The following is a 23,820-nucleotide window of genomic DNA, read 5'->3' as shown; positions in this document are numbered from 1 at the left end:
TAATAAACAGATAACTTAATATGTTTATTTTTTGTTGTTACAAATCCCTGCAAGTAAGCGACCCTTAGCATTACAAAGTTTAGTTATTATGTAAATATAGCTGTTTATTGCACCCTATTTCATTTGTCTGTACCTTGGGTAAATGATTCATACAAAAGTACCCCATGGATCTTTCATGAAAATATTTATAATTAAGATCGTCTTTGTATAGTGGTAGATGACGACTTTGTGTAGATTCGTAACCATTAGGGAGGCATTTAGAGATTCATGACAGTTACAGTCCAAGCCCTCTCATTTTAAGAGGAGGCCTGTGCCAATTAGTGGGATTATTTGATTATTATTTTGGATATTTATTGTAGATTTTCACATCTCCTATGGCCTTCAATATAAATTTTGAATTTTGACCGAGGTCAGGGACTCAGGCTCAAAAACCAGCAAACAATACGTGCCGTAACAGGACTGCTTTCTGCATTTGTGCTGGAAGTGACACGCCACAGAAATCCAAATTATTATTATTAAGATTTTTACAAGTTTACAAAATTTTAATCATGTCAAATTCTAATTGAAAATCATCGCCGTAAGTGTTCTTGTGTTTGACTATGATTATATAAAGCGACGGTGAGAAAACAATGGTACCTACATTGCAAAAATATGCATCAGATGGCATTCACTTAGTCTCAGTGTACGTGCAAACCATGTATGTTATGTATTCTCGGCAGTCGTCGGCCTCGGCACACTAACGTGGCGTCATGGCTTGTGGACCGCCAACACGTTGACCTAATCGTCCATTTTCGGAGATGATTACCTACTCTGTCGCAGTTAGGTGTTATTCCGTTGTTGTAGTTATAGTGATAATAAAAATTGTCCATGGATTTGGCCTTGAAAATATGAGGTACTTAACCAAATCATTAAAAATATTCCAGAATTTAATTTTAAATTTTGCTTGGCATAAATTAATAATAAAAACCAACCTCAAAAGTTCGTGGAATCACACCTATTTGACAAGTTTTATTGAAATCGGTTACCGAAAAATGCGCGCAAAAACGGATTCATTCCATTGTTTGCCACCCTTAGAGGTGGAATATATTCTTCAAATTTAAATGGAAATAATACTGAGCTACCCTCTTTCCAACAAAAAAGAATCATCAAAATCGGTTCACAAATGCCGTGAGTTATCGCGTAACATACACACAAAAAAAAAACAGTCGAATTGAGAACATTCTTTTTAGAAGTCGGTTAAAAAGGCGTGGTAGCCTAATGGTTTGACCTGCCGCCTCTTGAGCAGAGAGTCGTGGATTCTTCGAAATTTATATGTGAGATTTAATTTGAAATTTAACATGAGCTTTTTGGTGAAGGAAGACATCGCGACGAAACCAGCTCTCATCTTCAAAGCAATGTGTGTGAAGTTCCCAATACGCAAAGGGCTCGCGTGGGATCTACAACCTAAACCCATTTTTGTAAGAGGGAGGAAGCCTATGTTCAGCAGAGGGACCATATATAACCGTAAATACGCAAAGGGTACAATATAACAACGCGTTCAGGATGTTGTTGGGGTTATTGCGGCACTGTAGCGCTTCAGGCATTCAGCGGGTTGCCTCACTTTGGCGACGTGGGCGTGGTTGCCCCAAGAGCTTCTGAATGTTGTGGCGAACAGAATCGACTGCCCCATCCAGGCTCATTGGATGTAACTCCATCTGGCGGCTTAGTTTGAGTTTATTTTATTTTATGCGTGATAATCAATTTCAATATTATATTTAATGTAATATCCAAATCTTAATTCCGTTATTGAATTTTAATTTTAATTTATGATTTTATAGTCTTTGAATTTTAATTTATTTTAAGTTTGAATCGCTGCCTTCGCGCACTTAAATAGAAAATGCAATTTTATCTTATTTTATTTTAATTTTAATATTTGAATTGTATCACTATATATATACTAACTTTATTACTTAGTTGTTTATAACAAATTATAGATAATTATTTTTGTCTGAAATAAAATATTATTATTATATAAGCTAACTGTTATTATTTTTTATTTTTACATACATTATTGAATTTATAAGATACGACAAAAGATTTCGCTCTTCAACTTTCCTCGTTAAAACACCGGTGGCACTTAGTATATTATTTACCACTAACTAACCAGTTATTTGGCATTTGCTTCTTTCTAGTGGCATCCAACATGTCCCACACGGTAACTATCACACGTACCACCACTTCCAACACGGGCACCGCCGTGCTGGTAAATACCGGTTTCCTCGGTTCTACACCTGGACTTCTCAAATTGGCGCAGTTGGTAAGAAGCTTTTTATATAATATGAAGTATGCAATAAGTACGTAGACTTCTTCTTATCCTATCGATGGTATACATTATATTATAGCGGCTCAGAACTTTGGCACTCTGATCACGCCATAAGTAGCCGCCATGCTGAAACAGTCACCCCGATGGCAAACGTGCACAGGCATGGGATATGTTTGCCATCGGATGAAAGGATTTGTCAATCGGCATATGATACCCACCATTGTTGCATAGGGTGCACCAGAGGTAGGTGTAACTAGGAGTATTTGTACGCCATTGCGAGGAGACTCCTTTCGGGCACTCCCTAGGATGAGAAAGTACTTATAACTTGAACTGCCTCCGTGGCCGAACGGTTACCATACTGGACTGCCACGCAGAGATCCCGGGTTCGATTCCCGGGCCGGGAGACATATTTGTATAGTCTACATTAATTTCTCCCGTGAGTTTGGATGTAATTTGTGGTTGTCTATGCGTGTGCATGGCACCCGCGATACAGGGTTCCCCTAGTGCGGGGCTATGAGTATGTGCGTTATTATTATTGTTATATTATTTATTTTTATGACATTTAAGTGCTTTATGTGTTTACCGCTGTTTAACTCGACTTGTATACTATAACAAGTGCCGTTGCCCAGTCGTAATTATTTTTATGCTCGTTAACTTCATGTCTGCTGTTGCTGCTGACTTCCTTTAGCACTGTCTTGTTTTATTTTATAAAGGTATATTTACTATCTTGCTTTTGCAATAAATGCCCTGAGCATATTAAAAAATCTTTATTGAGAGTAAAGAGTGTTTAATCTTAATGTAAACAAGTGATCTTAGAAGATCAGTAGCTACCCGGCGCAGTGGGATGTGTAATAGGTTGATTTATGTGTATTTTATTTGTTTCTCCGAATATTTAAATAATATTACATTACTTGTTTTCTTCACACCCCTAAACCTATATCGATTTATTGCAGCGCAATCCTCTTATAATCCTATCATATCATACACGGCAAGATAGTAACTTCTTACAGAGTATTTAACTGATGAAATTAAAAAAAGATGTGTTTCACAATAAAATTCCAAATAATTTTTTAATATAAAATTATAATATTTCTTATATTATGTATTAATTCCTTTCAATCTTAGCTCTCTCTTTTCTCATCATCTTCTTTCCTTTTGTGGTTTTCCTCCCGTCGGTTTCCTAATTTTTTTTATTCATTGAGGGTTTGGCTAAAACATGAATTATTAAAAGTAGATCTGTTTCCTTACCTTTTATGTTAATATTAGCACAAAATATTAAAGTGCCACTTAGTATAAAACAATTGAACGTTGGTAGCAAAATGATGCTGATATTTTTATGTAGTAAAAACCCTTGTATTTAAATTTCTGGCGGCTATAGATTGCGGTATTTTAATCCAGGCGTGATATGTTACACAATGCGTGTATTTACGGAGTAACGTAAATGTAGGTCATCATCACATCGGACTGCTGGTGCTGGAAACAGCGATTTTATTCGAAGAGTATTTTTAGTTAACCCAATGCATTATTTTTGTGTGGGAAATGTTCAACAAGATCTTTAAAGAGAATTGCGTTTGGCCCTTATGAATAATGCAATGAGTTGTAGTTCAATAAGTAGAATTTTGCTATTAATAACACTACTAGTGTAACAATAAAAATTCTCAGTCTATTATTGTGTCCTCAAAAAAAAAATCCGGTTAGTGTTAGACACAATGACAACAAAAAATATGTTTAGAGAGGAAGTCGCACAAAAAAAATTTGCAGCGAACTTATTTCTTTTCTGTAAATAAAATATTTTGGAAATAATATATTTTTCACTTCTCATGCTCTTAAAGTTTGTATTTATGCTGAGTGTAGGCTGCACAAAATAGGATTTTATGCTCTAGTGCATAAAATACAAAAAACCATTACATTAAATACGTGTAATTGTTGTAATTTTACATTCAATTTTAATTAAATAATCGTTTATTTGTAAAATTGCTGTTTAATCGAAGTAATCGCCTCGCAATCGAAGTAAAACCCATTTTATCCTCGATTTAAGTATCCACTCTCGCCTGTGGCTCGGATGGATATACTCGTTTCCGGTACAATGATGCGTTTTATGTACTTGTTGTACATGTACTATTATTGCAACTGCACCGTGTGCATTACTTTTACTATTTTTCGCTTTTTTTTTGCTTTCTTTTTCTTATTAGATTTCGCACCCTTAAGAGTAATAAGGTTATATCTGTAAAATGACAATTATTCAGGACAGCGGCTTAAAGATTCTATGAACATAATTTGTCGATAACTGCCTCCGTGGCCGAATGATTACCATCCTGGTCTGCCACGCAGAGGTCCCAGGTTCAAGTCCCGGAACGAGAGAAATATTTGTATGGCCTACATTTGTTTCTCTCGTGAGTTTGGGAGTCATTTGTGGTTTCTATGTGTGTGTCCATGGCACCTGCAACACAGTTTTTCACTAGTGCGCGGCTATGAGCGTGCATATCGATAAATTTTTTATGCTTAAAAATAGGAGTGTTATAAAATTTTACATCTTATACGAAAATTTGTTTCATTTAGTTCATATTGTTTTTATGACTTTTATGCTATAAAAGAACTTTTGACTTACGATCACATGTGACTTTACAACACCAAAGGTACTATTTTATTTTTAAAACATAATGCAAAACGTGAAATGGAATAAAAGTTAATTCACAGGAGTCTCAGATGTTCGGCAGTTGATATAACAGCTCTTGTTTAGCCATGTATGATGCTCTACTAACTTTAATAAATTGCTTATAGTGCATGAGTTACATACATTTACCTCACCATTAAAAGCGGTTACACACGGCGATTTTTAGCAGCGATGCAGTCGCTAATCGTCTACCTTTACACATACGCGCGATTTTGAGCAGCGATGCAAGCGCTCGACTGCATCGATACAAACGCGCGATTGCATCGTTACACTTGGGATTTATAGGCGATTACATCGATGTAAGCGCGCGACTGCATCGATACAAATTGCAAGTGCTGCTAAAAGTAGCCGTGTGTACTCTTAGAAGCAAAGCAGAAGTATTACTAAACTAAAAAACACGATAACAATTCTGCATTCAATTTCATAACCAACAAATTTGCATTTTGGTAACTTTCGAAATATTGGCACCTAAAGTTTTTTTACTTTGAAAAATATCACTTACACTGATTTTACTTAACAATAAAACTGAAACTAAGTAAGATATAAAAAACCGGTTATAGGGGTTTGTAAATCTCATTTTGCTGATTCCAGATCTGTTAATAACTCTATTTTGATAAAAATGTCGTTTACGTTAGTTTTAGTTACGTAGAACTGTTTTTAAAGAATCTATATTTTGTATAACTTGGTAAACTATTTACTATCTTTGGCGATTAGTATATTAAGTTACTATCTTAACGATGTCGAAGTCATTAATAATAATAGTTATTACCTCACTGACCTTATAGTCCCTTGTTTGTCTTATATTTAAAACCATTTATTGGTAAATTATTCATCTCAATGTTATTTAAGTTTATTTAAGACGATAAAATTGTTTGGCAGTGAGTCCTTCCGATTTCCCTTGAAGCGATGATGTCACAGTGTAGCGTCATCCTATGTAATTACACGTATATGTGATTCGTTTATTTATGTGCAAAAGTATTTATAAAATACGTTTGCTTTATTATCCTGTTTATTTGAAGGGACCAAGTTAAAATTCGTCGTCTGAAACAAAACTGAGTGTTTAAATGTGAAATAAATTTTTAACTGCCACTATTTATTAATTGATCGGAAAATGTATTAATGTGAAAGGAATAAGGAATATTGTAAAGATGTTTTTTTAAGTTTGCTCTCATAATAGAAAACTAAAGAAAAAAAGGCATTATAATTATAAATAAAACCTACGTCAAAAGTTTGCTTATTCGCTTTCGCTGTGTTTGTTATATCTATGTGCCAAGTTTTATTGAAGTCGGTTAACGGAAAGTGATTAAGTTGCCACCTTTAGAAGTGGGATATTTCTCAAATTAGAAATTTGAAAAAGATGAACAAATACTTATTTAAGACGTTGAAAGTTAAATACGTGCTCAATAAGATGCCAGTATTGCCAAAAATTTATCAATCTATTGACTGTGTAAAATATCACGTGCCTACTTTGCTTTCAAACACTAACTTTGCATAGGAAAATTTTAGCGTGCGTACCGATCTGGCGAATGCACCACCAAAGAGCTGCATGTGTGTTGCGCGCGTGCTGCTCTCGCACTGCACGCGCGCTGCATGAATGCAGTTAAATATATATATATATACAAGTGCATTCGCCAGATCTATACGCACCTTAGAACGCATCTATTCGACACGAATTCCATCGCGCTCACACCGTGTGTCTAACTATCAGGGCAAAACACGCTCTATTTATTTAAAATTTTACGTTTTAACTTAAATGATCGTCCCGGACATGCGGGCGAGTCTGGCTTGAATTAGGTCTACGCGGCGGTCCGCGTGGCGGCCGAGTATTATTCAGAGGAATTTAAATGTTGTTGCCTAGTAAATAGAAAAGGTTTGTTTGAAAAAACAAATATATGCGATTTAAATCCGTAAAAATAGTTTCATTGCCTATAGTAAATAGAATTCAGATTCGCCATAAATGTACATGAAGGCGTGGTAACTAGGCAAATTTTTTCTCCTCGTGTAACTGGGCGCTTACAGATGAATTAAACTTTACATGGACCTCGACCTAAGTCACCTGATCTGTCGTCCTTGTCATAAATAACGCATTTACATTTCGGTAACTTTCGAGATATGGCACCTAACGTTTAATTGTCACCTTAAAAAAATGTCAATTACGCTGATTTCGCTTAGCAATAAAATTGAAACTAAATAAGACACTAAAAATCCGACTAGTTGTAGATCCAATTTGGCTAAAAAATGTCGATTACGTTTGTTATGAAAAGGAGGGCAGTGATTAATTTATCTCTTTTAAAAATATTATAAAAGAGATTGAATGAGTGTGAGCGGTGACTCAACGAAATAAAAAAATATTTTTATTAATTAAATAGCCTATTGTGTAAAATGGGTAAAAAATATGTCATTACAATGATTGATTCAATTAATGGAATTGTTTTGCAATAGTAGTTTTTATGCAGTTGTAACCTATACACGTGCTTATAGTTTTTATAAGGATCTCTATTGTTACTTTTTTTACTCGTTATTTAGATAGGGACGTTGATCGTTATTGAACATGTCAGCCCCATTAGAAAAACTATACCGCAAGAAAACACTTAATAACATTCAGACAGATAAATCAAAATACTACTGAATCAAACATGTATACAAAATCTCCGCGGCACTATATGGTAGCTCCGAGAAAACAGATTGAAACCACTCAACATTAAATGTACGGAAACCAGCCTGTGCAATTAACCGCGCCTTCATAGGTTCCGTCCGAACACACTCCATGAGACAATGATGTACATTCTCAGAAGTCCCATACACTTCGCAATTCGGTGAGTTCACCCTCCGCATCAAATACAAAAATTTGTTTAATGGAACGTGTCCGGATCGAAGCCCATGCGCGCTGACAAAACCATATCAACATGAAATTAGAACACTTTGTATGTCTTTTGGTGTAAAATATCTATCATGCAAATAATAATGATTTCAAACATTATTAGTTTATTATCACTCAATTGTATGTGATAAAAGAAATCACTATCTTGTGTGGTAAAAAAGGTTTTCTCATATTGAATTCAGCTAACATTTTCCAAATTGCGGAAAATATGAACTTAAAATGTATATTTACTATGATTCGAGTTATTTATTGCAAATAACTTTGTCATTAATTATTAGTAACTATTTCCTACTTAAATGTATCAAATTTTATAAATATTTTTTTTTTTTCTATGTGTTATTCAATTAAGTTGACCACTGCGTGACCAACGAGATATATGTTTATAAAGCTAATTATTTACGCAACACATCAATGACGCATACCTTTCGGCATACCACAATGATGAGTAATATATAAATAACTAATAGTATATGATACCTCTATAAATTCGCCATGTTTGATCTCAATTATTCCATCAAATAAGTCGATTATAGGTTTGAATAAATCGTACTGCTATTACAAGTGTTGTAACTCAAAATATGTGAAATTCAAGATTATACTATTAAACGCCGAACGTAAAATTTTAATCTTTATACGTCAATAAAACAGTCGTTAGAATACTGTAAAAAATAATTGAAAGATATATTTACTTAACTCAAAATGAGACAAACTGTTGTTGAGGTAGCTCTAGGTAAAACAGACGTTATTGAAAAGTATGAAATATTTTTTTCTTTGATTTTAAACGTATTTGGCAAGTAGGAATTGTTTCGAAAGTGAGAATTTCGTTTTTCATCGATTCTGAAAAAATATACTTTTTGAGTTAATACACTATTATATTAGCAGTGCGTTATGTGTACTTAATTATTTAGTCTATTTACTTAACGAATAAACTTAGACTACATTTTTTAATACATATAATTTAATTCCGAAACACTCTCTGATATGTATGTACCACATGCATATATGGATCGACTTCGATCGACTTCGATCGACTTCGATCGAACGAGAATTAAAAACTTCAAACAGAGACAACAACAGCGTAAAAACTACTATTGCAAAACAAACTCATTCATTAAATCGATGATTTTTATGGTGTATTTTTTGTGTTATAAGGTCACATCTGCAAAATGACAACTTTTCATGAGGATGTTTAAAGATTCCATAAATTAAATTAGTTGATAAGTTCTTCATGCTTAAATAGGATATTTGTATAATTTTTTTATTAAAAAAAACCGATCTGAAAAGTTTGTGGAATTACATCTATTTGCCAATTTTATTAAAATCTGTTACCGGAAAGTGAATGAAATCCTAAAAACCGGATTCATCACCCTTAGAGGTGGAACATTTTCTTCAAATGTGAATGGGTCCAGTGCTAAGGTACCTTCTTTAAAATAAAACAAGAATCATCGAAATCGGTTCACAAATGTCTTGGCAATCGCGTAGCATACACCCAAATAAAATTTGAGATGAATACTATTTTTCATGACTTTAATCTGTTAAAAACACTTTTGACGTTTGATTACATGTGACTTTATTAAGATTTTTTTTTTAAATATGAAGTGACGGGACGAACAACTCGTAAGCCTGATGATAAGTTACACGCCTGTCCATAATAAGAAAGAACGAAAGAAAAAGAATTTATTTGGTAACAAACTACAAAATGACAAAATAAAACACAAAGTAAACTAGACAAAGGACAACATAAAATAGACACAATTACATATAACATGTTACCAAAATGGTCACCACTCAGCTTTTTGTCACGGGACGTTGGAGGACTCCTCATTACGTTGGTTTTCAGTGGAGCCATAATAGTTGCAGCGCCACTCAGAGGTTTACATCGCAATGATCTAAGGCGTTCTGCCACTGTACCCGTCAACCTTGAGACATAACTTGACGAGATCCATATGCCTGTAATTTCACCAGCACCCTTACCCTTCAAAATCGGAACTAAGTAATGCTGACATTACATTACATTATTACTGCTTGGCGGTAGAAATAGGTAAGGTGGTAGTACTTTCCTGATCGAACTCTTTGACCAGGAGCTCTACTGCTACTTTGTTACTTTATATTATACCAAGGATACTGTAATCTCTTTATATGTTATATGAGAGAGTTCACTAACAGAGAACGATGGCGATACATCGTTAGGCGAGCCAGTTCAGTCAACAAACATGCCCCGTGATGACCACGACCCCTCTGTTAAGAGTGCAATGAATAAGAAGAAGACTATTTATCTCTCTCTCATTTATTACGGTTACATACAAGGTAGCACTTTAAATTACAAATAATTAATAGTTATGATGCATACGTTTTACTTACGGTAACATGAGTCAATTTCTGTATACGAATACTTTGCTTGGCCGGGGCATCACGTTCATGGTTTATTTTTAGTATCGCATAAACATAAAATGCTCTTTATGTGAGCTAAAACTGCACCGAGGCCAGCTTTACCGCTATGGGTGGTACCGTCAAAATGGAAATTAAGTTTTCTCTTGGTTTTTACTAATGCGAGCTTCGTGCTGGGAAAGTATATCGCTATGATGTAGTATTCTGTCATGGCAAACCAAAACAGCCCAAGTACAGTGTTTTATAATTTCATTACTAGATTCTTTTATTTATTTATTTTATTAAGAGGATAATAAATTGAATCGTTTTTTAATAGATATAGCTCATTTTGATATCAAAACGATTTGAATTTTGAAATAAGCATAAAGCGATGAGCAGAGCAAGTGCAACCTTTATTATGAATAAACTTAACGCATAAAATTTTTTAGACGATAAAGTTTAGCTGGCTCTATTAGTATAATATTCCGTATTCCGCAATATTGGTTTATTGTATAACAACAGACAGCAATATGTATAAGGAATTCTCAAACTTCTTATCGTGGTTATGCTTCTTTCAAACTTATATTTGTACGATTTTTTCCCTGCCAATCACAGAAAAAAGACTATCATGTCGATGTAGTGTAATGAACTGTGACAACATAATTATAAGTTTTTTATTAAAAAACCTGACCTCAAAAGATTGTTAATAACGGAAAGTTGGGTCCATCCCCAATTTGCCACCCATAGAGGTGGGATATTTTCTTCAAATTTGAACGTGATCGCTATCATTTCTAAAAAAAAAAGAATCATTTAAATTGGTTCACAAAATGTCGGAGTAATCAAATAATATACAAATAAAATCAGTTCAATTGAGAACCTCCTCGTTTTTTAAAAGTCGATTTTAAATAGAGTTTAAATTTTTTTGCGTTCATTTCTATTTTCTGCAAGAACGTTGCTATAATTAAGAAGAATGTGATATATGCTGTCTACATGTTTAAAGTCGCTTTTGGCATACATTGTATGTGATCATTCGTACTCGTAATATGCCTACAACATTCAGCCTTGCCTTGAAAGCTTACGTCAACGGCCGTTAAAATTCTATAAAATGCAGCTGAGGTCAACTCGTTGATGTCTTCTGTAGGGTGTGGTATAGAAGAAGATATAATAGCATCGAGGTCGAAAATAGTTTTGCTTAGTTCTGCCATTGTATTGTTTTTCAGTTTTTTTTTTGTTACTTAGTTTTAACATTTTTGTGGTTTTGTGTTGTTGAGTAAAAGTGAGTGTATTTCGACTTTTATATGTTCATTTATCTATTTTGCTTTACATACTACCTTACCATCTTCTTATCCTGTCTGTTGTCTTTAGTTTGTCTTTGTATTTAGTTCTTGTTTGCGATAAAAAATATTTATTGCATTATTTTTATAAATAATCGATAATACTCTCACATCTAATTAACTGTTTATAGTACTAACAAATTTATGGATTTGAGAATTAAATGTCAAGTATGATTTTCCTATTGATATCGTAAATGTTGTATGCCAATTATCGTTTAAATTTACAGAATATATACGATTGTGTATATACGAATACTATACACTGTATATTATATATATTATCTAACTTTGTGCGATAAATAGTGCCAAATATGATAGTATTACAATGCATATGTTGTGACAGAGACGGAAAAAGGCGTCTGTTATAAGATTTTCAGCGCGTGCAAAATTGAGCGTAGGATTGTATGACAATACAGAAGAATTTACCACGTGATGTTTATTTTTCGGTTACCGGTACCAAACATTTCACCGGTACATTGTAAATTCTGATTTATCTGCATGAATCTTGTGTTAAATACTGCATTGGAATGAAATTCAAAACAGTTATTTATTTAATTGTTCTTTAATTAAAACCACACTTTTGGCATGGTTCGATTAAAGTGTACTTGGTACATTTTAAATTGTACTTAACATATTTTTCTCATAATCTGTTCAAATATTTCCTTGCTATTGCTTTTGCGCTTATTTCCACTACTTTATTAAATAAATTTAGTTCTTGAAAATCATAGTTCTACTGACTATACCTTTGAAAATGTGTACATGTTTGAGCAAGAATGTATTTTTCGTATTTCAGCTCCTGGGAGCGGCGTGTGTGGGAGTGGTGGGCTACTACATCGATCGCTTCACAGTCTTGCTAGACAATCAAGCGCACCTCTTCTTTCTTGTCGTGGCTGTGGCGTGCCTCGTGGGGACATTCTGCCTCTTTCTATCCTGTGTGATCTCGTTTGCCACAGCTTCTATTATTTCCAAAACTATTTACGTAAGTATAAGTGTAACCGAGAAAAAAAATAATAAAAGCTATAATTTCATAGAGACTGCGAAGAAAAGAGACTGATAGAAGCAAATATTTGACTTACCGAGAGCTACTGAGCTCAGTTTTAGCATTGTAGACGCTAATTGAGGAAGTCGCAATTTGGGAAGCTAATTTTTCTATATTAGTTCTGATCTGGTTGTAATTTCTTTACCTAGTATTTCCGTATTTTGAGATCAGATTATTGGTTCGGTTGGTCTGACACACTATTATTATTATTATATCCAACTATATTTCAGTTCAAGTGACAGTACTAACATCAAACCAAGCAACAGTACGTCTAATCGAATAAATTGCATTAATTTAATTCAAAGTTTCTAAAGCGACAAATTATTTTTTTGCAAGTTCGTTGTTGAAATATGATCGTACCTTTATATTGCACCCTATATAATAATGGTTCTATTATACACAGCTTATTTTCCTCCAAAACTTTACTTTTGTGGTCACGACAACGAAAAGTTGAAAGTTGCGTACCATTGTGGAATTATTTTTTTTTTAATATAAGGACAAAATGGGAACATTCTATTTCAAATCAAAATTTTACAAGTTGATGACAAAGAACCTAGAAATGCATTGACTTACAATTATAAATGTGTAGATTTGCGTATGTAGCTATGCAAGTAGGCAGCTATACCACTGCGATAGGCACAAAAGCAAAGTTTCAGGGTTATAGCTACTCTTTTCTACATACTTGCTGAACCAATACTGTCAAACCATAAACAGAATCTTTTAGAAAATTTATTACCTACACTGTGTATCGATTAATCATAGAATTTTTAAATCTCTCTCCTGAAAAGTTGTCGTTGTCATGCGAAATTTTATTGGACTTTTTTATGTTATATACGGAGGCAAACTTGATGAGAGGTGGTCGTTTTCTTATTAAATGTCTTCCTTGGACATTAGCAACACCTAAAGACCTTCTTCTGCGTTGCCTGTATTTGGGAACTCTGATCTAATTTGAACGCACCCTGCGTTAAAATTAGATGCTTATGGAATCGCCGCGGCTGCAGCCGGGCACTTTCATACAATATTTGGAAGCGCAATCGCAGTGCCACTCTGCTGTTCTAATTTAAAAGGACACATGTCATTTTTATGCGTTTCCAGAAATGGGCGGTTTTAGTCTTTACTTCACCGCACCTTTAGAAAATCTTTGTGACAAAGTAAAAACAACTGAAAATTTGAGAATTGTAGTAGTTTCACATTAATTATATGTGAGATTTGCACCCGCATCTCATCGTGAAATGGAGAATAAGTAGTATTTGCTTAGGAATATAGACTTACGACAACTTGCTTAGGAAATGGACTAATTTTGGATTAATATAATATAATAATAACGCACACACTCAACATAGCCCCGCACTAGGGAAACCCTGTGTCGCGGTTGCCATGGACACACACATAGACAACCACAAATTACACCCAAACTCACGAGAGAAATAAATGTAGGTCATACAAACACTTCTCTCGGCCCGGGAATCGAACCCGGGACCTCCGCGTGGCAGTCCGGCATGGCAACCGTTCGGCCACGGAGGTAGTTAATAGTAAATAACTTTTTGAAAAAAAAAAAATACTAAGATTTTTTCTGATAGTCCATATGATACATGGATATAATTTCCTTCAAAAAATATTAAAAAAGAGTGACTTTCGTGACATGCACTCGCCACTCTTGCAGTAACAATTACTGAAGTAAGACAACGCGCTTCTACTATAAGGTGTCTAGTTTCAAGGCGCCCTTCCTCCCTTTGTGACGTTGATTACACCTTAGTATTTATTCGTTTGTTTTCATATTTCAGGAGGTGATCTACCATGGTTTGGCATTCATTCTGTACCTAGCAGCAGGTCTCACGCTTATTATTAAAGTCAATGAACATAAGAACATGTACAAAAGATATGGAGTCTATGAACCTTATCTAGCCGCATCGGTAAGCATTATTATCGGTTATTGATTATGTAAATGAGATAGGTTTTAAAAGCAACGATGTCTTGTGTTATATTCAAGTTTTATGTTGTTTTTTATTTTGTTATACTATAAAAGGAGTTTTTTTTATTGTTTAAGTGTACAGAACGTCTCACGGCCGTGTGACACGGGAGAAAGTATTTAAATATTGTAGATTGGATACATGTTTATGTAAATGTACGCGATATATTGCTTCAGACATTATTTTACAAAATTGCTTTACTTTTTAAGTTTAAATTAAGATACTATGGTACATTTAAGGAATTAATCCTTATAATTCACCCTTTCGAATTTTGTTTTCACATTTGATAGGTTCGATTCAAATGAGGCAACCAATTTTTAAAAGTCTTCGAATGCAGTATTACTTACTTTTGAAATGTAAAATATGTCTCCATTACGTACGGATTGATTACATTAACCTCCTAAGATTCAGTAAACTCGGGAAAAGTGCTAAACGTCAAATTTACAGTAAACAGCACATCAACTTTTGTTCCAATATCGCCTCCATTGCAATGGGCCAAATCTGTCAATGTGTAAGTTGGTGTGCTGCCGTTTGTACTATAAAGTACAATGTATGTACTAAATATAATTACACGATGCAGGCCCAAGCAAGTATGCTCTCAGTTTTGTATGAAAAATGTATTTTTCTAGATACCCTATGGCCATAACAGAAAGCACTAAATTTGAATGCCAATTTTCATTATGATGTTTATGTACATTTTGATGTACACTGGGTCTTAGGATGTTAAGCACGGAGCTAGACGAGGAGGTTTCGGGTTCGATTCCCGGTACGATTGATTTTGAGAATAGCTGTACTGGATATTCTGGTGGTTAATTCCCTGGCTCTAATACATTATAGTGTATGAAGGGCGCTAAATAATAATTTACTACCGAGGCTCTTAAGCTCTAACGGTAAAAAAAAGACTTTTTATTATTATTTTTAGAGATTTGGCAAATGGCGCGTTTCTTGTTTTATTATAAATTCTTCAATAGATAATACAACTCGAATTAAAATGTTATAAAAAGCAAACACGTATACAGCCACGATGGACTGTAAAAAAAAAATTGCAAAATTTTTATACAGAACATAATTAAAATCAATTGTATTAAATTTTTAATAATAAGTATTTAAGTAGTATGTGTCGGAATTGCAATTAACCTTCTGTTTAGATAACATTTTAATTTTGAGCTTAACTAACTTCCTTGTTTAAACTTTAACCTAACCCATGTAAGGAAGTATGTCGTGCTACAAATTAAAAAAAAGCTCCTTACCGACATTGGCTGTAATGGAAAGAAAAAAGGTCCATGGGTTTTATTTGAGGCATAGTCAAGGTACCTACCATGCAATCATACCATTTACGAGCAAGTGTGACGAAAATATATGTAATTATAACCTTATTACTTTACAAAATATCATCAATGATTTAAAAAAAAATTTAATTTCAGATCATGGGACTCGTTTTGGCGGCGCTCTATCTCTTAGGTACAGTTTTGGCGAACCGTACTTACCGAGGCATTTAAACGAACAATTTCTAAGTTAAGGCATATTAGATATATCGTTACTTTCAAACTTATTGTGTTGTGCTTTATGTATAATAAACTAACTTACATTTAAATCTACACGTTTATTCTTATGTAATATAACGTCGCTTGTAAAGGTGACTTGTTAATGAACATAGAATAACTTAGAAGAATAGAATAAGTTAGAAGAAGTTGGGAGTATTATTAAGTTTAAACTATTTAGTTAAACAATTCTGAATACTCCTTATTTTAAATGTAAACTTCCCACAATTTTGATTTACATAATTGAATTGTAACTGTATTTATATATATTTTAAGAGTTCGTCCAGGGTTGTACTGACACCTACAATAATGTCAGCATTATTGCGTTCCGGTTTTGAAGGACAAGGGTGCTGGTGAAATTACAGGCATATGGAACTTGTTAACTTATGCGTCAGGGCGACGGATGGGCGACGGGTACAGTGACAGTACCCATCAGATCTTTGCGATTTAAAGCTCTGAGTAGCATTGCAATTGTTACTGGACAGGCGCGTCGCTTACCACCTGCAGCATGACTTGTCCGCCTCTCACTTGATGTCATAAAAAAGAATATATATATATATATATATATATATATATAATACAATAATACTGTACTAATAAGGTACTGATTTTTATTATTGTGCGATTATGTTATTTTCCAAAACGAAGTAATATCTTCATTACACAAAAGGACTGCTAGCTTACAAGCAGCTAGTCATTGTATTCGATAAAATATTGTATCGGCTGTCGACTAAATACTGGTTAAATAATCGTAGTTGTTTCATTTGAACATAAATCTTATGTGAAACAAGTGTGTACCAAGACAGACGCTATCTTGGACGAATAAGATAGTGTTTCTACGAGTATACTTCAAGACTTGATTTCGATACCAGTGGGTCAACTGTCAAAATAACAAAATAGCAGGCGCTATAGATATAGTTTAATTTTAGTAGGACTGTTAGTTACTCACATTATACCTAGTCGATGCACAATAGACAAATTTATACAGGGTGCTTTGTGAAATACTGACAACCTCGCAGAACTGTATTACTAATATCATAAACAACAACTTTTGTTCTAGGACTTTTAATAATTCGTCAGATTTTACATTCATACAAAAAAAAAAATTAAATAGATCTCTCTAAACGGTGATAACTCTATGCAATCATAGGAGCGCGGGTGGGGGTTCGGTCAGGGAGGACGCTTGCTTGTTCTTACTGCCAGATACAGATCTAAAAAGAGTCAGATAGTACAACAAAAATTTAAAATTTTATTTTTGATAAATTTATTATGTTTTTTAAAAATATGGAACAAAAGTTGTTGTTTATGATGTTAATAATAAAGTCCTGCGAGGGTTTTAGTATTTTACAAATTATTATACAGGTTGTCAAACGCGGGTCAAAGTGTCGCGTGCAATTTCAGTGGGTGACTTTTAACTATAATACTGAATAACTCTCCTGAAGTAATCTAATTCAAGAAGAAAACTTAACTTTCCAAAAAAAATCAAAAAATAAATATGATGATGATTAACTTTTTACTATTATTTATTAATGGCAAATTTGTACTACTTATTGAAAATTTTTGAAATTGTCGCTTAAAACAAAAATACTTACAATCATATTGTAACTTATTAGCAGTGATAGGAGTTGAGGATGTTAATTTAGCTAAACTACAAATCCCGGGATTTTTCTGAACTAATTATATTTGAATATGCGTATTATATATTGAAATTTGAGTACATTGGCGACAAATTCTTATTTAGTTAAATATTTGCTACTCATTATTGGTTCAAAAAATAATGCAGTTAAATACTTTGGCCATTTCAAAAATAGACATGAGAGCATTGATTTGTAAGTCAATGCATGAGAGCTATATTTTCGAATGTTTAGAATATAAACAGTAAAATAAGAAATTTTATATGTATTGATAACGAAATGGGTATGTTCACACTAAGAAAACGTTCATACTTTATATAGATTAACTCCCTCATTTTGGATCACCGCTTATTAGTCTTATTACAAAGCGATATTCAAAACATGTTAAATTTTATTGCGAATAAAACAATGAGCTTTCTATTGGTTAAATAATCACGTGACAACATTAAGCCCGTATATGATTCGACGGCTTTGTGCGCCAGATACATCTCAGTAATTTTAATCATTTTTGAAAGCGTCATAACAATAACATTTAAATAACGTCGGACCGGACTGTATATAAATATTATTATCGCATTGTATTTTATTATTCCTTCTATTATTTTCACATCTGTATACATTTAACTTTTATTATCTTTAATATTGATCTAAATCCAGAAAGGTAGATAGATAAATTCTTTATTCTTTTTTTTATGATACAAAGTGACGGGACTAACAAGTCGTGCGCTTAATGATAAAACACACGCCTATCCATAACTGTTGCAGTGCCACCCAGAGCTTTAAAACATAAAGGTCTGAGGGGCACTGCCACTGCCTCCGTCACCTTGAGACATAAGTAGATAAGTCTCATGTGTCTATAATTTTACCTGGTAAGGTAGCAGTACTTTCGGACGAATTCTTTCACAAGGAGCTTTACTCCTGCAAATATTTACTTTCAAGACAAAAGTACTGTACTATAGCTGTCTATGCCGCCAAGCAGTAATATGAACATTACCGCGTTACGGTTTTGAAGGGTTACGGGTGCTGGCGAAAGTACAGACACATGGGACTTGTCAATTTTATATCTCAGTGTGTCGAGTGTGGTGGCAGTGCCCTCAGACCTTTACGATTTAAAGCTCTTGAGTGGCACTATAAACGCGGCCTCTCATGGCCCGTTAACCCACGGGCCGCGCCGCGCGACCTCGTGCCAACGTGCCGCTGGAAGAGGGTCGCCTGACCGTGCGCGTGATGGCCCATGATCGCCTGTTTTCAGATACGCTTTGTGTCGGTACCTTCATTGTGTTGGGTAAGCGTGTAGTTTACTACCAGATACGACTTGTTCGCTCGCTCATTTGGGGTCATAAAAACCCTCGATGCTTGTCCATGTTATATATTAATATAATAGTATAGTAATGTACCCAGTTTAGTTTCTGATTACTTTTATTTATTGCACGTTAGTAAAGATATATATATAATATATATAATAAAGATATATACATATTAGTCTGCAATACGTTTGATGGGGCACAATGAAACTATACAAATTTTGTTAGTGTTTCCACAAACATAACGATAGTTTTCAAGAATAACGGCCTATCTCAAAATGACCTAATTTATTATAATAGTTGATGAATCATTGACCATGCACATGAGTATTTTAACCAATAAAAATCTCGGTGTCCCATTCACAACTAAATAAAGTTTTTTTTTTAAAGTTATTATATGAGCTATGAATTACTGTTATGTAATAATTGTAAAGTGTCAAATTAGCTGATTCTTTTTGTATGGCAAGAAGAAAAAGCTTTTGCGAACTTCATGAATATGTATAGGGTCAGGCGGGGTAAGAGGAACATTCTTTATTTTGATTCAAATGTTTTGAGGTCTAGAAAGAACATGTAAAGTCTTGTAAGAATTTTGATGTACACCACACTTACCTTTGATTATCAGCTTTACGTGTTTTTACGATCATTACGCTAAATTCCTAACGATTCTCTTGCCTTAAAATATAGAATAAGAGGAAGAGACATCGTATTTCTTATAAGGTATATATACCTTGTGTTCTCAATATTTTACAACTGCCAAATTTGTATTTTCCGCCTCTTGGATTTGGAGCATCGTAGCGACATCTCTTTAAAATCGATTAAACTAATTAGTTTGTCTGTTTTATCGACTGAGAGGCTATAGTGCAAAACACTTTGGACTAACGGCACGTACCCATTATGTCGTAACGTTTTATTTATCGGTGGACGACTGTCGCGTCTAGTCTGTTTCCATATCACGATTGACTATCTGTCGTGACTGTATCGTGGACGTTTATTTTATCTTTGAACGACTGTCGTGTCTGCTGTTCTCACTAGATCGTGACAACAGTTTATCGGTTCGCGGCAGCCGCCTTGTGGTTTGCACGACAGAATCGTTTGATGCTGCGATTATCTGTTGTCACATTTTTATCGAGACGATTTATTTATCGTCAGACTATTGTGGTTCTAGCTTTTCCCATTGTCACGACAACGTCACGTTGTGAACAACTTCGTTTAAATATACAAGCCACGATACTTTAAACTGCACGACTATCTTTCGTCACAATACAATGGGAACGCGCCCTAAAAGTTAATGCTTCAAGTCCCTCTTCCCCCGGTGTTCCTCATACTCCACCTGACCCCAATGTTAAAATTCACTCGATTCACATTTTACATAAGTATTTTAACCTCACGATACCATTCTCAATATTTGCAGATACAGATAGTATATTGTAGATTAAATAAGACTTTCTAATGTGAATAAGCCATAATTTAAGAAAGGGACTTGATATAGAAGAAGTAAGTTATTTATTTATATTTCAAACAAAGCTGTAATAAAATTTTGTTAAAGCAGTTTGTATCTAAAAGTGGTTTCTAAAAATGCAATCACATTTAATAGTGTTTTATAAATTAGTGCGTATATTACACTACATACCACTAAAACTGAAACATCCTATTGTGTCGAACATTGTTGAATTTAACAAAAGTAAAAAAAAATCGAACAACATAATGATGTTTCTGTTTCTTTTTACATAATTATATATATTTATAAAACGTTTATACTATAGTTACAAGAGCATTGCACCGTCTAATTTATATTTTACTCATTATAATATTACATTTATTACTTTTTAAAATACGTTGTTTTATTTGATTGTATTTATTTGTGGTATATCTTAGTATTTATTTATTTGCAAACATGTAAAGTGCATAAAAAAATTAACAATACATGTAAAAAAAAGTTGAAAGCAAAATGCGACAACAAGTAAATAGAAAAATTCGTAAGGTCCGCTGGGCTGGCACTATTTGCAAGAAAACGTCGGTTCGAATCCAGGGATCGAAGGAGTTTTTTCCAAGTGTTCGATCTTTGTATTAATAATTAATACGAATCTATGTATTCAATCATTAATTATTAATACAAATCTGTGTATAATATTAATCAAATCTTTGTATTAATAAATTTAGCATTCGTTCAAAATGTCGGAGAAGAAAGGGCGTAAATAACAAACTATAAAGTTTACAAGATAAGAACAAATCAATTTATGAAAGTTTTATTTTATAGCGTTTGATTTTTATAACTATATTTAGTTAATAATTTTTTTTGGCGAATAACAAGTGCTTTGAGTACACAGACCTAAAAAGCATGAAACTTTAACCACAGTGTAAAAAGACCAAGTAGAGCAACTCCAACTTCGCTTGAAGGGGTCGGGTTGTTAAATTATTATTTTAGTTGTAGGTAAACATAATTTGAAAAAAATTGGGTGTTCATCACATTTGAAACAGCCTTTGACAAAAATACAGTAGGTATTAAAACGCTAGATGTCACTAGCGGCGCCGAATGCCGAAAGCCGGTACAAAGATCTATAACAAAAACACATAGGAGAATTTCGACGATTCGGTGACTGGACCCGTGGCTCAGTTGGTTAGAGCAATGCGACGGTGCAGCATGGACGTGGGTTCAAGTTTTCTGTGTGTTCGATTTTTGTATTCATAAACATAATACAATAGGTATTTACGTACCATTGACCTTTATTACGTACTAATATTTTATATCAGTATCGCGGATTGGCATTTTGATTATGGAGCACGATTATGTCATAAAAATGAAATGCTCAACAATTCCGAATTTGAGGCACTTGGTCAAACAACCATATACATAACAATAAACTCGCGTATTTATATATCGCGTAATTTGCGATTGTCTATGTTTGTGTCCATAGCACCCGCGACTCAGGGTTTCCCTAGTGCGGGGCTATGTTGAGTGTGTACGTTATTAATTATCTATGTATGTTTACCTGGAAGAGCAACTGCTAGAGTTTCTTTCTCATTCTTCTTAGGGGAATCTGCCATACGAATGAGTAGTAGAGTTTAATCAGTATGACGATTTCAAGTGTAATTTGTTTACCTATGTAATAAAGATTATTTTTCTTTGACTTTACACTATGCAGCGCGAGTGTACTGCGAAATTATGCGAATGTGTGCGTCCGCACACGGCGCGCGGCGGGCATGCACATATACAAGCCACGCTGCTACGTTTGTATGGAGTTACCCAACCCAACTATTTCAACAACTCGTTTTTAATAAATTTTCTTTCTTATTCTTATTATTGTTATCAATTTAATGTCAACATAATAACAATAAAATATACCAACGGATTTATATTACATAAATAATGTACGACAAATCATGTAGTTGAACGTGACATTATGATTTTTTATCGAAAGAAAAAGTTGGTGCATCACAGTTCATCGTCAAGTTCGAATTTAAAAAACTTTTCCACGCTAGCGTGGAAAAAAGCTTTTTGTACATATTTGTAATGAGAAAGAAAGCCTTTCCGAGCTAGTCAGGTGAAAAGTTATTAATCAATTTCGTTTGAAAAATCTTTGAATGTTTTTTCTGAAAAGTTGTCATTTTGCGGATGAGGCTTTATTGCGCCAAGAGTACGATTGTTTTTTTTTTTTGGTATTGACAAAGTATTAAAAACTTTTTAAAAATTGATAGTTTGTACACTCAGATATGTTACTAAGAATATATTGATAAGAGGAAAGAGTAAGGAAGCAGCAAAAAAAAATCTTACTCAGTTGTGATAAAAATGTACGGCAGTTAGTGAGCCTACAGTGTGTGAGTGACCGTATTAAATAGTTTAGTTATAGTCCTAAAAAAAAATCGAATAACCTACATAGTATAGGAGTGTTTTTCTTTTGAATAGAGTCGTCTCTTTAATGAGAATAAATGATTTTTGATTTGATTTGATTTATGTTATTCAAGTAAAATTTAATTAATTATTTTTACACCTACTTCGATTTCCACAAGGTCTTGGGAGCAGCCTGCACCGGTCTGATGGGCTACTACATAAACAGTGGCTACCACGGCTTCACCGCACCCACTCTGTTCTATCTCATCTCCGCTGTGTCCTGCCTAATGGGAACATTCTGCCTGTTTGTTGCTTGCTTGTTTTCTTTGTCCTCGGCTACGTTCATCTCTAAGACCAATTTTGTGAGTATATTTATAGTTATCTATAAATCGGCAATACACGAAAAGTTCAGTTCAGTAAATAAATATTAAAAGAGAGTTCCTTAACATTAGGTATTTTAAGATCTCATATCTCCTGTGCCGACGATTAGACCGTTCAATAAGGAATTCAAAGTAGTGAAGACTTACAGGAACTAGTGTTTTTCTTCTAAATATGAATTCAAAATAGCTTTGAAGTCCACCCTTATCATCTTTAATACCAACTTGACTTACAAGTCATAAGATGTTTGGGCATCTAATAAGTAACGAGAGTTTTTTTAGAAATATTATAGATGTCAATTTCGAACGAAAAAAAGTCCTAGTTATTTGGATCATTTATAAGGAAAATGTTACTGTTGTTTGGTATCAGGAACTCAATGTGTAGGGCACTGAGCTAAGATGATTGGCGATGAATTAATCTAGAAGAGCCTAAAGCTAAAAAAGGCATTAAAAACCAAAGACAAAGTAAGGAGTACGTAGAAAAATTAGTTACATCTGCTGGTTTGTTGCGTAGCTCAGTAGCGTCAGGAACGGTATGCTGGAGGCGCTGGTTCGAATCCAGCTGGAT

The 23,820-nt window shown here is 33.9% G+C and overlaps 1 protein-coding gene across 2 annotated transcripts in view; it reads left to right on the top strand.

The window, feature by feature from the left end:
* LOC113237452 (CKLF-like MARVEL transmembrane domain-containing protein 8) overlaps positions 1 to 23,820 on the top strand; it is a 30,113-nt gene that overhangs the window by 3,951 nt on the left and 2,342 nt on the right. The window contains exons 2-5 of one of the 2 annotated variants that reach the window (XM_026473932.1): positions 2,172 to 2,296; positions 12,352 to 12,537; positions 14,382 to 14,510; positions 15,992 to 16,147. In XM_026473932.1, the coding sequence (XP_026329717.1) occupies positions 2,183 to 2,296; positions 12,352 to 12,537; positions 14,382 to 14,510; positions 15,992 to 16,066 (504 nt within the window). In that variant the 5' untranslated portion in view covers positions 2,172 to 2,182 and the 3' untranslated portion in view covers positions 16,067 to 16,147. Of the gene's footprint in view, positions 1 to 2,171; positions 2,297 to 12,351; positions 12,538 to 14,381; positions 14,511 to 15,991; positions 16,148 to 23,054; positions 23,238 to 23,820 lie in introns of those variants that run through there. The other variant, XM_026473934.1, reaches the window with a different exon arrangement.

Source organism: Hyposmocoma kahamanoa, unplaced genomic scaffold (genome assembly GCF_003589595.1).
Source record: "Hyposmocoma kahamanoa isolate Upper Pololo Valley unplaced genomic scaffold, ASM358959v1 93, whole genome shotgun sequence".
NCBI lineage: Eukaryota > Metazoa > Arthropoda > Insecta > Lepidoptera > Cosmopterigidae > Hyposmocoma > Hyposmocoma kahamanoa.
This window is presented reverse-complemented; position numbering and strand designations above follow the sequence as displayed.